The 16,783-nt window shown below is 48.2% G+C and overlaps 1 protein-coding gene across 3 annotated transcripts in view; it reads right to left on the reverse strand.

Moving 5' to 3' along the window:
- Window positions 1-16,783, reverse strand: part of ERG (ETS transcription factor ERG) — a 240,853-nt gene that overhangs the window by 163,459 nt on the left and 60,611 nt on the right. For all 3 annotated transcript variants that reach the window (XM_039857350.1, XM_039857355.1, XM_039857353.1), the window contains 2 exons: window positions 13,652-13,753; window positions 6,804-6,891 (listed from right to left, as the gene is read on the reverse strand). In XM_039857350.1, coding sequence (XP_039713284.1) covers window positions 6,804-6,875 — 72 coding nt within the window. In that variant the 5' untranslated portion in view covers window positions 6,876-6,891; window positions 13,652-13,753. Of the gene's footprint in view, window positions 1-6,803; window positions 6,892-13,651; window positions 13,754-16,783 lie in introns of those variants that run through there.

Genomic DNA, 16,783 nt, shown 5'->3' on the forward strand with positions numbered 1-16,783 from the left:
GGTGATGGGGAAGGTTGTGTGTAGAACGGGGGGCACGCGTGGAGTTCGGGTGCCTTACTGCCTTCCAGGTTTGCCAGAACCTAAAACCGCTCTAAAGAATAAATGTGTGTGTGTGTGTGTGTGTGTGTGTGTGAGAGAGAGAGAGAGAGAGAGAGAGAGAGAGAAAGAGCAAGAGACAGTGCCCTTGAGAACACATTCTCTCTGCTGCAAACTGGACATGGTTGTGATCACGTCTACAAAGGAAGAGAGAAGTATGAGGAGCAGGTGAAAACTGAACGGCCACTCGTCCCAGAACAGAACCAAGGGCCTGGGTCACTCTTGCCCCATTGTGACCATTGCTCATTGAATTCAATCAACTCATAAACGGTTAAGGATCTACTCGGCGCAGGGTACGGTGAGAGACACAAAAATGATCATGGGACATAGCAAGTGCAGAAGACAGGCCCACAGAGAGGCTTTCCGTAGTGAATGTCCCCTCCCTTCTCCAAACGGCAAGGAGCCAAATGTCGAGATTTTGGAGGATTTTTAGGGCAGTGCCAGACAAAAGCAAGAGGCCAGAAGAGCATGGTGCAAGACACCAGTTCGCTGGTGACGGGACTCAGCGGGGACAGGTACAAGCACTTTGACTGGGACACCTGCCCTTTCCAGCCCCCATCTCCTCCGGCCGGTCCGTGCCCCAGTCTGACGGGTTGTGGTCACCACCGCATAGTTTAATTATCCGACTTTTTGCTAGGGACTAGAAGAAAGGAAAAAAAAAAGGGCCTGGCCCGGACGCTGTGAGCCCTTCTGCGCGTCTTCTGTGAACGCCGAAGGGCTTCATGTTCTCTTTCTTCTCTTAAACAAGGTGAAAGGTAAAAACTAGGAAAACAGGTAAGAACGTCCTCAGTTTAAAAGCTGAGGGAGAGACAGCAAAGGAAAATATCAATACAGAGAGGAAAATATCAAGCAAATAAAAACATTTATTTCATGGGGGAGGAGCACAAAAATTAAAAAGCAGAATAAACATCAAAAACAATCTGTATGGCAAATATGACATAGGTCAGGGCTGTTCTCATTAAAATATAATTTAAAGAAGTTATTGAGGGAAGCACTAGACCTTCTAAACCCTGACCGGGAGGGAGCTGCCTGCATGAGCTGTCCCCCGCCCCCACTCCGATGTGGCTTCGGCTCCTCCCCTCACTCTTACCGAGGCCACGAGGACTCCCATGTTGTCAGGGCCGAGGGTGCTCGCCTCTGCTGGCCTGGGGCTCTCATTCCCCTTTACCCACCGCTGTCCCTCTCAGCTCCTCCTCCTCCCAACCTCTACGCGTTGGAGGGACTCAGAGCTCAACAGCATGCCTGCTCTGGATCTCGGCGTCTCAGTGACCTCGGCTCCCCACCCAGCCGCAAACACAGGCTTATGACTCACAGACTCAATGACGCGATCGATGTAAATTAGACTTCAACGGAGCTGTTCAAAAAGTTTCGATCAGGCCGTGTCACCCATTCTGCGTAAATAAAACCCTCCGGTGGTCCCCCCGCGTCCCGACACGCAGAATAAAATGCAAAAGTCCTGAGCCCTGCATCCCGGAACTCTGAGAGATGGCCTCCCCACCTGCCCAGCCCCACTCGCTCTCCTCGCCTTTCTCTGGCGGGCAGGCTCCTGCCTGACACCTTGGCACGTGCCGCTCCCCCTCGCTGGACACTCTTCCCCCGAATGATCCCGTGGCTCGTGCTCTCACTTCCTTCAGGCCTGTTTGAATTTCGGCTCCTCCCAGCAACCTTCCCTAACCCCCCGTGGAAAACGGCATCTCTGCCCTCCATAATCAGATGTGGATTCCCTCTTGGTTACCTTACTGTTTGTTCTAGAGAATAACAATCAGCATTAATACATGAATATATATATTCAAGTATTAATGTATATATATACATGTCATTATGCTAGTTTTAAATATGTAAATGCTGACATGAATATATATATTTAAATATGTAAATGCTGACATGAATATATATATATACATGTCATTATGCTAGTTTTAAATATGTAAATGCTGACACACGTACACACGCACACACATTTGAGCATATCTCATCTCAACACCTAGAATAGAAGCTTAATGTCAGCAGGGATCTCACCCTTTTGGCTCATGCTCACCCCGCCCCCAACAATGTTACAAGATTTCACTGAAATGGCTCAGAAAAATTACAAAAGAGATACTATAACTTGCTGGCAAGTATATAGGAGGTGATCGTTCGCATACGTTTGCAAATGAAATAACATTTATAAAGCTCTACTTTCCACCCTTCAAATCGGCAAAAGTTAAAAATCGGAATAGGACGTGATAACGTGACACTCCTGGAGAAGCGCGGAAGGGCGCGGTTGGGTGGGGAGATGCTGGTGTCGAAAGCCCTAAAAGTGCTCGTGCCCTTTCCGATCAGAAAAGTGATGAAGAACATGACCTCCCTGGAGCATTAACCTGGCACCTGAGGTAAGGAGAACACAGGGAAGGGTGGGCGGGGGAGGCAGCTAGAGACCCCTCCAGCTCGGGCCCCGCCTCCTCCGTGGTCCCAACGCTGAGTCTTGCAACAAGGATGACGACGCTCAAACCCCACGTGCACAGAGCGAGCTGTGCGTGCAACAGTGGGCTCAGCCACGCTGACATCTCTTGCACACTCGATCGCTAGGGGCTGACCTGGAATATTCTTGATTCAAATTCCTGATCGGTCAATCTCCCATGAGGCAGAAGGAGCAACAACGGAAACTTCTCTTCCAGACTTTTCTACCCAATCACAGAACCCAAAATACGAGCAGACGTTTTGAAACCCAAGTCCAAACAATGTTCTTTAAACGCTTATAGGTGTGACAAGAATGTGCGGCCTCCAGTGAAGACTGAAAAAAAAAAATCAGTTGCTTCGATAAACTTTTAGTGATTATCTCAGGCTAGGTTAATATTAATTATTCATTATCTAACTAAGATCCACAAAAACACCTCAGTCGCTTGTGAAAATGCAGTTCTTTGAGTCCAGTCCAAACTTGCTGAAGCGGCCGCTGTGGGGAAGCCCAGGACTCTGCATTTTGGGTAGCCCTCAAGGACGCCTTGAAGAACCACCTCTGGAGGAAAACTGCCCAAGGGGCTTCCAGACCAACCACACACAACTTCTAACCTTTCTCCTCTTTATAACTTCCGCCTATACCTCCTGGTAAAGCTGGTGCCCTCTCTGAATGTCAGTGTCACCGAATCTTAACCAGGACACTTCGGTTTGGGGACGTTGTGCAGCATGCCCAGGGAGCACCCACCCTGAGCACAGCCCCCGGAGGCAGGGGACTGAGCTCAGCCCAAGGGGCACAGAAAGCCAGAGAGGGGAGACAGGAAACACAGCCCAGCTTCAGCAAACCGCACGTGGTGTATCTGCAGGCGAGGCCGTCCGACGGTACAAATGGCCACCGCTTCGCCATATCAAATATCTTGATGTTTTAAAACAATATTATTTTTCTGGTTATGAGAATAACACGCACTCATTGCAGAAATTTTAGTAAATTTGCTCTTCCATGTTTAATGAAGTGCCATTATCCCGCAGAAAAATGAAAGCGCCGCTATAAACAGCCACAAAGTCACCAGGCTCGTCGGGCTGTGTTGGAATCGGATCAAAGCTGATTTATCGAGGAGAAATTAGGCAGCGTATCAAAGGCTTACATCATCTTCACAGTACGTAGAGTTTGGGGGGAAACTCTGGTGTCTGCTGAGTATATCCTCAAAGGATAAACTTTCTCACTTCCTCTGAAGCAAAGTGACTATAATCACATTCACAAATAAGAACGAAATGCTCACAACCCAGTGGGTCTTTTGTCAGTCAGGTAGGGGCTGGGTGGTGAGGTCCGCCCTTCTCCGTGGGAGAAATCACAGTCAGCCAGGAGAGGACACCTGGCCACTTACTTGGGATACGGACTGGGGTACCTGCCCCCATGAGCTTTCATTTGCATCTGCTTCACGTTTTTTTCGGGGTCCCACTCATCTGCTGGGTTCTCGGGCTTCCCAGCGACCTTGCGTTTAATGCTGGCTACTTCTTAAAACTCCCTCAGACCCTTCTTCCATGAAACACAAACAGCATTGAAGTTTAGCATCTTTTATAGTCAGAAATATTTAATGTTTCTGACAGCCACAGACCACGTGGAAAAGAAGTCAGCTCAGCAGTTTAATTCTTGGCTAGTACCCTGTAGCTGTCCAATTCTTTCCAGAATATTCTCTCTTCTCCTTTCTCCCCTTCTACTGCAATTATGTAAGAGTATGCTAACATATAACATTACATATGAATACTATAACCATGTATTATACAATTGCTATAGTATTTAATATTTGCTCTAGCAGAAAAGAACCATGGTAAATTATGTGGAATACATTTCTTTAATACACAAGAAACATTTCTTTCCTCTGGATCAGCCCATGGCACAAACGTGAAGGACGCGGGAAGGCTTTATGGCCGTCTCCCTGCCCACCTGCGAAGTTAGGTCACTTCTGTGGACAGCTCAAGTCCTTTTCAGATGAAAAACACATTTCAGTAGCAATGAGCCAAAGACGAAATCATCTACTACTTACATTAACACATCGACTGGAACCCATTCGCGTGCCGTTTAGAAGATGCTCCCTTCTAGGAGCAGCAACTTCTCAGCACATTAACGTTTATAGACTACGTTCCCCAAATCGGGTACTTTAAAGAAACAGAGGAAGGTGATCTGTTTACCGAACTCTGTCGTCAAGGACACCAATTTCATATATCAAAATAAAGGAAGTCCAGGAATAATTATTTAAATTCCAATAGGTGGAATTTGATAGACTTATTAAGGAAACACATGTCTTTAATACCATTCTCTCTACCTCGGGGCCAACATCAGCTCTTAGTAACTGCAACTCTAATTAGCCAGTGCATCTTCAAAACACACAGAAGCGGTTTGAGTTGCAATTTGTTTTTTTAAAAACTCTCAGGGTTACCATTTTTTTCAAAATCACCCTCCCCTTACATCGACCAATCTGATGGTAGTAAGATAAATCAGAACTGAAAACAAAGCTCATTCCTGAGATCAAATCCAGGACATTTCCAATAAACACACTTGCAGAGATCGTGTTTCTCGATCTAAGACCGTTTTGCGCTCCATGAATTCACTTTTAAAAACCCGTAATAATTTCTGGCTGACTCCATCTTTTCCTTCTGGTTGGTTAGGAATGAAGTGCCAATCAAAACGGGTCCTGGCTGTTGACCCACCTACTCTGAACTGTAGAAGGTGTTTCTTATACCAATATCGACCTCCCCGTGAGCTTTAATTTGCTCCCTGCAGCTTCATGGTCAACAGAGTCTAAAAGAAAAAAGTCTTGACTGCATCCCATCTGTGTGCAGCATGGACACACCAGATACGTTCCAGATATTTCCGAAAACGCTTGTCACATCCACGAGAGATTTTCCACTCGCACTTCTGTAGACTTAACTGCCAGGTCCCGATAAAATATCACGCAGAAATCAAACTCCAGCGCCCCCCAGAAGGATTTGCTTCTCTCTGTCCCCGGATAAAATTAAGAACCCTCAACACCCCTGGGACCTCCCCCCATTTCTAAAATGTCAGGAGCACCCTCAGAGCCCAAAGAATGCACTGGAGCTCTTGTCATTTCTAATTCCATTTTCAGAGAAGCCGAATGTGCGTGAACGTGACTCACACATGGTACACGGCGCTCCCCAATACACCGCTTTTACTTAAAATGTGTGTGTGCGCGTGTGATGTATTAGAGGGCATTTCATAGTTTAGTGTTAAAAAAAAAAAGGCAAATATTTCGATACCATACACTTTCTTTTCAATTATAAGCCACTTTCCATTTTTCGAGAAGTGTTTTAAGCAAAGAATATAAATTAATGAAACTTACTGGGCCACTCAGAGAAAATGAATTACAGGGGGCACGTGAGGAACCGATTCGGGCCAGTGTAGACAGCTGAATTAAACCGCACGGGAGCAGACAGCCTATCTGGATAATGTAGCTCCGGCCCTCTTCTCTGTAACTGTTATTTGGGTCAAATATATTAAAACCATCACTTCCTTCCTGCGCTGTGGCTATACCCACATGGACGTGGAGAACTGAAGTGAACGGGCCGGTTTCCTCTCCGGGACCCCTGTCAGCACCAGCCTGGCTTCCTCCGGCTCACGCCTCCCGGCCGCAGGGCGCTGCTGTCAGCGAGCAGCTGGGGCAGGTGCGACAGGACGAGCCGCGGACATGTGCGCATGCGCGGACAAAGCCGCGTCTGCGTGTGAGACACCCAAGCGTCCCCCGTCTGGTCTCCTCGCAGGTCACCCCGGGCAGTGTGAAGGAGGGCAGGATAGGAACAGAAGTGAGGAGAATGTGGATGTGGTTTCCTAGGTTAACTCCGGGGTCAGCGAGCCGCTCTGCCAAGGGCCAGACTGTAAACATTTTCAGCTCTGCGGGCCACGTGGCCTTTGCTGCAGCTACTCGACTGGCCATCAAAGCGTGAAAAAAGCCACAGACAGTATAGAAACGAGGCAAGCATGGCTGTGTGTCCCAGCAAAGCCGTCCCCATGGACAATGAAGTCTAAATTTCATGTAATTGACATGTTCTAGAATATTCTTCTTCTTCGGATTTTTCTCAACCATTTAAAAACGTGACAACTGTTTTCTTAGCCCGCGGGCCGTATAAAACAGGTGGTGGGTCGCACTGGCCCAGGGACACGGCTGGCTGACCCCGGCATGATCGGATCTGTGGGCAGGCGCCCACGACAATCCCGCCGAGGAGGAAGCCGGCCGCCTCCTGGTCCAGGGGAAACCTACCTGGATATGAGCTGCCGGGTCCGGGACAGTCTGAATCATGTCCTTCAGCAGGCCAGCTCGTTCACCAGGCATTCGGAACCCGAGACAGCTAGGAGATAAAAAGGGACAGCACAAGTAATAATAAACAACCGCCTGCCGTGTCTTATTTTCCAGTAGGAGTGAATACAGTGCACCAACGGTTAAAAAAAAATCACGGCTTTGTATTAAGTGCGTTTGCCCGAAAGCATCCTTTATGCCCGTGCGGTAAATGAAGCGACCACAGCCTCCAAAAAACCCCAGCAGGACGAGCCCCCCAAACCCACGTCACATGCCGTTCGCACACGTCATTCTACATGGGTGGTGTCTACAAATGATCATCTGAAGGAAGAGGTCAGACAGGAAAAAAAATGAGACAGTTTCAATTATACTGAGAGACTTGAACTTTTGAAGTTCCCACCGAAACTCATGCTGTCTACGCATCTTTTTAAGCTTTCAGATTAAGGGCTTCATAAAAAAGCACAGCTGCAGTTCCCTACGTGCATAAGTGGCAGCCCCTGGGCTGAGGGTTGGGCACACATTTGTCATTTAATCCTGACCTCAACTCTGAGAGTTAGAAGCCCCATTATCCAGGTGGGGACATGGAGGTCCAGGGAGGTCACTGAGTTGTCCAGGATCACCTGGTTAATAAACAACAGAGCCAGGACCCAACCCAGGTGCCTTGGCTCCAAGGCCCCTAAGAAATTTGGGGCTGACACAATTAATAGCTTTTGCCCTGCATTTTGAAGATACTTTAATTCATATTTTCCTTTATTCAGATTATAAACCGGTGTGTTCTAGTTATCGTCTGTCTGCCGCGCCCCATTCCCAGAGCCCCACTCCTGCCCTGGCCTTCGCCCCGCAGGACTGACCCCTACCTACAGACTGCCTCAGTGGGGCACCCTTGCCTTCTGGCTGCCCCCGACAAGCCTGATCACTGTGACACCATTTGGAGGTCAGGGGGTGGCAGGAGACAAGGGTAGGAGTGTTTCTTCCCCACACCCTCCCATCACCTACTCGAGGGGCCCTCCATATTTGGCCAGGGCTCCGGCCATAGCTGGATCCTGTAGTGGCCTCTCCCACCCTCAGACCCTACCCCAGGGCTCCAGGCTCCAGGGGCTGTTCCTCAGCCAGCCCTCGGTTCTCTGCAGGTCTTAACCATCAGCTGGCACCGAAAATACCTTTCCTAATTCATACTGTTAGGTGCCATCATATTTTTTTTTTTTGGTCAGTATCATTTTTGTTTTGTTTTGTTTTCTTCTTCATAAATCTGGCCCGTGACTCTAAGTAGTTCACTGGAAAATAAAAATAAACATCTTGATTTCAAGATTACAGACACAAGGGTGCCTTTTAAGTTTGTGGTTCAACCCATTATTCCAGGGACATGCCAAAGGCTCGCTGTACTCACGCTTTCTACCCTCCCATGGTGCAAACACATCCACCTCCATCACGGGGGGCCTCTCATGGGAAGCCTTCACCCCACATCTGTGAGCTGGGCATCTGTCCCCCAAAAGGGCTCCATGGATTCCCGGCCAAGATGGAAAATGGAGGCATTATTTTTTACTATCTGGATGTTTAGAAAGTACGCAGTTTTTCCCCGAAAGTCGAAAATGAGTCTTTTTTGGAGGGATCATATTTGCTAAAAAATGCAAAAGGAATGAAGCACTGTCTTGAAATTGAACTTGGTGGCTGCTGAAGGTCAGCCATGCTCTTGGCACATGAGCGAGAGGAGAGGCTGAGAGAGGATGGGGGCCTGGCCAAAGGTCTCGGGGAGCGGGCTCCTCTGAACGGGAAGTCCCCCGAGACGGCCCCTTCAGGACAGCAGCAGGCGGCCCAGGGGAAAACAGTTCTGCTCCCAGGGTCATTCGGCCCAGCAGAGGTCCGTCTTGGCGGACGGAAGGCCCCCCCAGTGCACGGCTGCCATGCTCAGGGACAGACGGTTCTTTCTGCACCTTTCAGCGTCTCTGTGGGAAAACTCACCCCACACAATTCGTCCCTCCCCCCACACATGCTGCTGCTCACACCACAGCTGAAGCTTGTCCCCACCCCTCAATCCCTGGCTGATTTACAACCGCCTTTGATCCAGAGAATGCGGCGGAAGGGATGTTCCAGTGCTTCAGAGCCCAGGCCTCAAAGAACCAGAAGCTTCCCCTTCCTGCCTCGAGGAACCCAGTCCCCACGCCCTTGGCAGCACCACGACCTGGCCGAGGCCAGAGGTGGGTACCCAGCGAAGACCAGTACTACGAGCCGGGCCTGAGGGGGAGCCAGCCCGGACTCCAGAACGGTCACGTCTCACATGATCATGGCCCCTTCATGGCCCCTTCGGACATCGGGTAAGCAGAACCATCCGGCTGAGTCCAGCTGGCCCACAGAACCTTGAGAAGTGATACGCTGGTCGTTGCTTTAAGCTGCTAGGTTGGGATAGTTTATTACCTGTATGACTGAAACACCCAGTAAGCGTTTCAGACACACGGCGAAGACGGAGACTAAATAGCCTGTTTTCCTGTCACTCTACAGCGGGTTGCAGGGCTGGCTGCGGTTCTCTACTTGGTGCTGAGCCCACGCCTTTGGCCATGTGACTGGTTCCTCTCACTACGAAAGTGGAGTCTGCTTCCCCAACCCCTGTTTTGGGGCTATCCGTGTGACTGGCACCAGCCAAAGGAATGCAGCAGAAAAAGAGTGTGCCAGTTCCCAGGTGAAGTCTCGAAGGGCACGAAGTTTTCCACCTGCAACTTTCCACAGCACAGGAGCACGCCCAGGCCAGCAGGCTGGAGTGAGGGCCACGTAGAACAAGCCACATCATCCAGTCTCCCCAGCCAGACCACCAGACCCCAGGCACGGGAAGGAAACTACAAGACCAACACTGCCTGGCCAAGGTCAACTGGCCAACCCACAGGCTCATAAGCGAAATAAATGCCTCTTTAAACCACCGAGATTGGGGGTGGTTTGTTACACAGCATTTTTGTGACAGTGAATTACTAACATACACAATAAACCCTGAATAACCAGGTTATTAAGATCTCCCCCTAAAACTTTTCCACCTACAGAGATAAAAGGAGACTCAACAGGAATATGAAACAAAGCTAAATTCATCCCAACACACAAACATTCCATTTCTATCCGGCCAAGAGACAAGATCTCAAACCCTGGTCCTACCCTCAAAATGAGCTTGGAAACCGAAGAGTAACCAAGAAGCGTCTGCCAGAACTCTGTGAGATCCTCGGAGCCCTCGCCAGGAGCAGCTGAAGTCACATTTCACACGATGGGCCCCTGCTGGCCTTCTGGGGATTCCGAACCTAATGAAACGGAATCAGCATTCTGGATGCCCGGGGCCTTAGAAACGTGACAGAAGGCACAGCGGCCATTCAGTCTGTAGCCAACCAAGACACAAACTTAATAAACAACGGTTTATGTCTCCTGTCTTTTGTGGGGAAATCTGGGATACTTTCCAAGATGGGCGGCAGGGAAAAAACACATAGGTCAATAGGACATCGAGCTGCAACACCGTCCCACCCCTCAGGGGATGCAGGTGGGGAGATGATAGGTCAGTTCCTCGTGTAGGCAGCCAGCGGCCGTGCCGAATGAGGGGCGGGGACAACACGTGGAGGAGGAAGACAGCTGACTCCCGAGGTCCAGGGAGGTGCCACCGAGGAGCCTTGAAGAGCAACAGGCTTGTGGACTGGCAAGAAGGCAAGGAAGCCAGGAACCAAGGTTCTCCCCAGTTCCCATCAACGGAAAGGATTTATTAACCATTCCATGTAAATGGCGCTGCCTTCCTCCAAACCAGATCAGCTAAAAAGCCACACACCTGAAGACCAAGACGGATGCTCTACCACCCTCCCCGGGCCTGCCCCCGCCACACGGCTCCTGGACTGCGTTTCCAGTCACGTGGGTTCCCTTTTGCCATTGGGGAGGTATCCGATGGATCTGTTTTAGGGCACTTCTAATTTACTTTTGCGTTTCTCATGGTCGTGCCGCAGACATTTAGCAGTCGATGAATGACGTGATGCTATCGCTTCACCGGGAGCTTCATTTTCTTTCATCTGCCTTCGAAGCCCAGCACAACCTAAATCTGTGTTGTCTTAAAAACCCTCTCTTTAGTATTTGTTTCCGGTGATAAATTCATTTGATAATGTATATGTTTATGATTTAGTGTTTCATGATCCGGCCTTATTTTATTATTCAGTATCTTAAAAAAATAAAATGCATGACATTCGACAGAATTCTACTTGTCTGCCTCATTTTGTTCTGGTTTTCAAAATGTTTACTGAACAGAAACAAATATGTGATTTGGGTTCCTTCGGCTGTAACTACATAAAGCATGAACTGGCACAGAGTGCCAAGAGGAAAATAAGTAATTATTTTTATTCTGTACTTAGTGGGGAAATACTGAAAAATGATGAAGAGAAGACCTGAATATTTGCAGGGCTGGGGCGAGAATGAAAATAGAGGTCCCCTACCCCTCTTTTCTTCCAACCCCCGGTCTGTCTTGCACGCAGAGGGTCCCACAGACAGTCATGTGGACATTCCAGTCCACGTGGCCATGCTCCGTCAAACAGCTACCCCGCTGGCCAGCCCTCAGGCCTAGGAAAGTACACACGGGACCCGCCTGAGGAAGTGGACTGCAGATAGGAGACCTGTGTTGGCCCAGAAGATGCCAGGCCAGCTTGGGCAGGAGCTCTGGGTTCCCAAGTGCCCAGGTGTGCTGTGGGCTGGGGGTGGGGGCAGGGCTGTCATACAGAGGCAGTGCTGGGCCTGAGCAGAGGGCAGTCAGATGGAGAATGGAGGCCAGATCTGGTTTCCCCACCAAAAACCCAGAAAAGGCCACTTTACCCTAAAGGAGTCTTAAATTCTGTGCCTTGCTTGGCCTACACCATCCTAGCTCTGGTGCGTGCAGTCAGAAGCAACTGAGAGCGACCAGTGGGAGGTAGAAGCATGAGAAGCCAAATGTACCTTTGCATTGATCTTAAAATAGAAATTAAACTTCTTCAGTGGGATGTGGCTTATCTTTCCTAATGAACGCAAATGCCTGTCGCAGTGGGCTGACCTGCATCGATCCCCCAACCCCTCAGATGCTGGAGTCCAAACCCCCAGTGGCTCAGAATGTGAGCTTCTTCGGAGGTCAGGTCTTTACAGAGGTGATCGAGTTCCAGTGAGGTCACTGGAGTGGCCTGATCCGACGTGACTGGTGTCCTTACAGGAAGAGGGAGGTCTGGGCTCAGAGGCACACATGGAGGGCAGACCACATGCAGGCCCGAGGAGAGGGCAGCCACCCACGAGCCCAGGAGAGAGGTTTGGGGAAGATTCCACCTTGCAGCCTCAGAGGAAACTTGTGTGGGGCGGAGGGGTGGGGCACAGAGTTTCCCACTCCAAACTATGCCTCTTCGGGATATTCATTATTCTAAGCTGGTTATTTTTAAGGAAGACTCAGGAAGAACCTTTGATCTCCCCTCCCCCACCTTCCTAAAGGAGAAAAACGTGCTTAAAGAAGGGAGCCATCACCTTAGCGTCATGTGAACCAAGTGCGGTGACGGAGACGAACCCACGGAGTCTGTTTGTTAAACTCCCTTCTGCGTCGCACCATTTCTGGGTGGCCCGGCAAGAATTTGCGTACCAAATGTTTGCTCCTTCACATCTATCTGGAAATGGCCTGCCTTCCCCTTGAAGTCCAAGCCCCTACCCCCGCTTTCTCTTTAGCTCAAGACGGCGCGTAAGCCTCAACTGTCCCATTTGTCCTCAGGCCCCGCATTCTTATGGAGCCCCTGTGTGTACATGTGCCATAAATTTGGTTATTTTCTCCTGTTAATCTGTTTCAGGTCAGTTTGATGATTAGACCAGCCAGAAGAACTAAGAGGTGGGAGGGGGCTAGTTTCCTCTCTCCCACGGACCGAAGCCTGCCAGCGCCTTGATCTCCGATGTCCGGCCCCTGGACCTGTGAGAGAAGAAACACCTGCTGTCTCGGCCCCCGGTCTGCGGTGCTGTCACAGCAGCGCCGGCAAGCACGTGCGCCATTGTTGAGGAACTTGCTGCAGATCAGAGGCCCTGAGGGGGTGTGGCCTCGGGAACCCCTGTTTCTTACTGGACGCCGTCTCTGTCCCAGGCCTGCCCCAGGCGCCGCAAATTGGTGCCTCATCTCCTAATCACTCCTGGCTTAGTGGTGTGGAGGAGAGACTCTTTTGAGGTCTGTGGCCTGGAGTATTTAATGGGCCCATCGTGTTCTCCTCCAGCCCCTGGAATGCTTTTCTGAGGAGCCCCCAACAGTCCTGAAGAGCTAAGGAGGTAAAGTGCCAACGTCCTCCACCCTTATATTTTTGCACAGTTAATGAATACAGAGACTCGTCCCCTGCGTGTGCCTCTTGACATGAGCCTTCAACTGCATTCATGCAAAATAACTATAAAATAACTACAAACCGAATTTAGCAATATGACAGAAAACTATATCATAAAATATGACAGAAAATTATCATAAAAGCCCAGGTCTATAGACACTGCCCGTGGCCCTCGTTTCTTCTGGAAGGAGCAGAAGAAAGTGAAGGCAGGGAGAAAGGATTAGGTGTTGACTAAAATACGTATGAAGCAGTGATTTAAAACACCTACGGTGTTGGCGGCAGGAGACCAGGTAGTGCGTGCCCGGCGAGGGGCATCTTATTTGGGAGGGAGCATCAGTGGGATTAGCATAACCCTTTCTCGTACACCAAAGGATCCAAGAAAAGGTCTCTGGAGATTTGGGACCACGAACATCAAATATAAAAGATACAAAATATTTACGTATTCACATTTAAAAAAAAAATATTAACTAAGAGGGATAAGATTATCTGGGGGTTTTATTTTACCTTTAAATGCCCTTGGCGCCACCATCTTTTTTCTCTGTGAGTCATTTGTCTTGTTTTTCATCAATAAGGCTTTTCTTGGGTCTTCAAAGATCTTGGAACAACCTGAAAGAGAATTTAAATATATTAAAACTTTTTTCCCCCCAAGTATTAATACCAAGGCTCAATGAACGTTTAGTGACAAAACTAATTTTTAAACATTATTTTTAAATATCCTCAAAGGGGAATGAAGCTAAAAAATCCTTCCCTTAAAAAAACGGGGAGGGGCGGGGAGGTAGAGTGGTAACACTCCACCGAGGGATGCTCAGCTTGATGAAGCAAAAATTAGGAATGGAATAAGAGCCAAGCCTGGGCTGGCACGCTGAAGCACACTTATACTTTTGCAAAGAAAATATTTTGAAAATGTGTTCCTTTCCTTACAACCCCCAGCTTCGGTAATAATGGGTTTCCCAGATCGCGTCTTTAGCACCTCGCTCAGCTCAAAACAAAGAGTCATGGGGTTTATTAACCATCCCGAGAACTATAATTAAATAATGGTTTTAGTCCCAAGAAAGAAACAGTCCTTTTCATTTGTAGTTGTTAAGAAGACCCATATATTTTAAAAGGTTAGAACACTACTAGACTGAAGAAAAAAAAAAAAAGGAAAGAAAGAAAGAAAATAAATCTTTCTTAGAACAGGCCTGTTGGCACGGACCTAAAATCCCATCTCTTTTTTTGGAGAGATGGGAATTCTGTGCTGATACGACTTTCCAAGGAAAATATCCAGTCCCCAAATATTACGCTTAACAGAATCCTCACAACACGACAAACTGCAAATGGCAACTGTTTCAGCTGAAAATATTTTCCAATTAGAAAATGACTTAAGTATTGCATCAAAATCAATATTTGCAATGGGCGCTATTACAGTATTTATAAACGAATCCGCAAGCCAGCTGCTCCTCCCGCTCCACTCAGGAGGCCCCGGCCAACTCTACCTGAAGGCTTTGGGACTGTGCCCAGAGACGTTTAACCCAGATCGTCCAACTGTCCCAGCGAACGGTTTATCATATGAAAAATGTAAATTCTTGGGAACAAAGTTCGGGATACGAAGCCATATATAGTATGATTCCAGTATCGTTAAACAACCCCCCCCCAAAAAAAAAGATGATGAAAGATGACAGACGGTAGGAAAAGGAGGAGGACCCAGACGCGGAGTCTCCAGCAGACGTGGTCTTTGGGTTTCCGAGGTGAATTATGGGAGAGTTTTATTTTCTTCTTTATAGTTTTGGGTACTTTCCGAATTTTAAGCACCAAAATTATTCATCTCGATAATCAGAAAAAAACTAAGCAATAGCCAAGACATGGAAACAACAGGTGTCCACGGACACAAGATTTAAAAAAAAACAATGTGCTATATATGTGTGTGGAACATTATTTGATCATAAAAAAAGAATGAAATCTTGCCATTTGTCACAACATGGATGGACCTGGAGGGTGTTATGCTGAGGGAAATAAGTCAGACAAAGACGATACCTCATGATCTCTCACTTATGAGTGGAATCTGCAAAAAATAAAAAATCCTTATAGATGCAGAGAACGGACTGGCGGTTGGAGTTGCGAGGTGGGTAGGGTGAGAGAAACGGGTGAAGTGGGTTGAGGGGCACAAACTTCCCTGTAAACTGAATTAGTCGTGGGGCCGTCACGTCCGGCGCGGTGGCCGCCGGTAACCACACTGTGTCGCAAATTTGAAAGCTGTTAAGAGAGCAGATCTTAAAAGTTCTCATCACAAGACAAGAAAATTCTGTAACCCTCTGCGGTGATGGATGCTAACTCTACTTACTGTGGCGAACATTTAACAATGTACAAAGCATCGGTTACCTGGCTCGCCTGCAGCTAATATACGGTCATGCCCGCCCCCCATCCGCGGTTCCCTGTCCAAGGTTCCAGGTACCCACGGTCGACCAAAGTCCAGACGAAGCAAGTGGAAAATTCCAGAAATAAACAACTCGTAAGTTTTAAATTGCTCGCCATTCTGAGAAGCGTGATGAAATCTCGCACCATCTTGCTGCGTCCTGCCCAGGACGTGAATCATCCCCCCGGCCGGCTGTACGCCCTCCTCATCCATCACTCACTCAGCAGCCACGAGAGAGACCACAGAGAGAGAGAGACCGCATGTTCTCGTCGTTCTATCTTATTACTAGTTATTGTTGTTCATCTCTTACTGTGCCTAATTTATTAAATCAAACTATAATAGGCCTGCACGTATAAGAAAACACAGTATATTTAGGGTTCGGTACCACCTGTGGTACATGGGGGTATCCCAGTAGAAAGATAGGGGGTATTATAATGTTATATGTCAATGATACATCGATATTTTCCAAGTCTTCCTGACAGCGACGTGTGACGTGTACCTCACGGAGCGATGCTGGCCTCCCACGTCCAGAGACAGGTGTGGAAGAGGAGAGGGTAGGACCGTGGCAAGCTGGGCCATGCTTTGCGTGTCTGCTCGGATTAATTAATAATTAATAAAGGTGTTTCCACATTTCTTTTTCTCTAAATCCAAAAGCCAATACTGATTCTCACGTGGTTAAAATGTTTGCCGTGAACAAGTGGTTAAAATATTGAGTTTCCATTTGCTGCCAGGGAATAAGAGTTTAAAAGCATGGGCTAAGGTTCCCCACCCCGTGTCATCCTGTGGTACATTTTTGTACCAACACCTCGACTGTGCTGAAGAAATATATGATCTATGACAGCATCGTTGGACCTGATTTAAAAACAAGAGTCAAGCCCAGAGAAGATTCTATTAACTAGGTGCATGGGGTATTTTTAAGTCAGAATTATAGCATTATTAACATTCCATTTATCCAGAGGGCATTTACCTGACATCATAAATTATCCCTAGCACAGATGAGAAGCCACAAAGTTGTCACAAAGGACTCAAAAAGATGTCACAAACTCCAAGGAGAGCTTTAACCAGAGAAAGGAACAGTACCAGCTGTGTGTGGTGACAGCTGGCCTAACCAAAGCAAAAAAGTCGGAAAATTATACAAACCAGAGTCAAAAAACTCAAAAAACACAGCCACTTGAAAACTTTGGTATGAGAACAAACTGCGCAAGCCAGCCCAGCAGGCCCTGGTCCCGCCGAGAGCAGAGATC

This window comes from Pteropus medius, unplaced genomic scaffold (assembly GCF_902729225.1).
Source record: "Pteropus medius unplaced genomic scaffold, Ma_sr-lr_union100, whole genome shotgun sequence".
In the NCBI taxonomy this organism is placed as follows: domain Eukaryota; kingdom Metazoa; phylum Chordata; class Mammalia; order Chiroptera; family Pteropodidae; genus Pteropus; species Pteropus medius.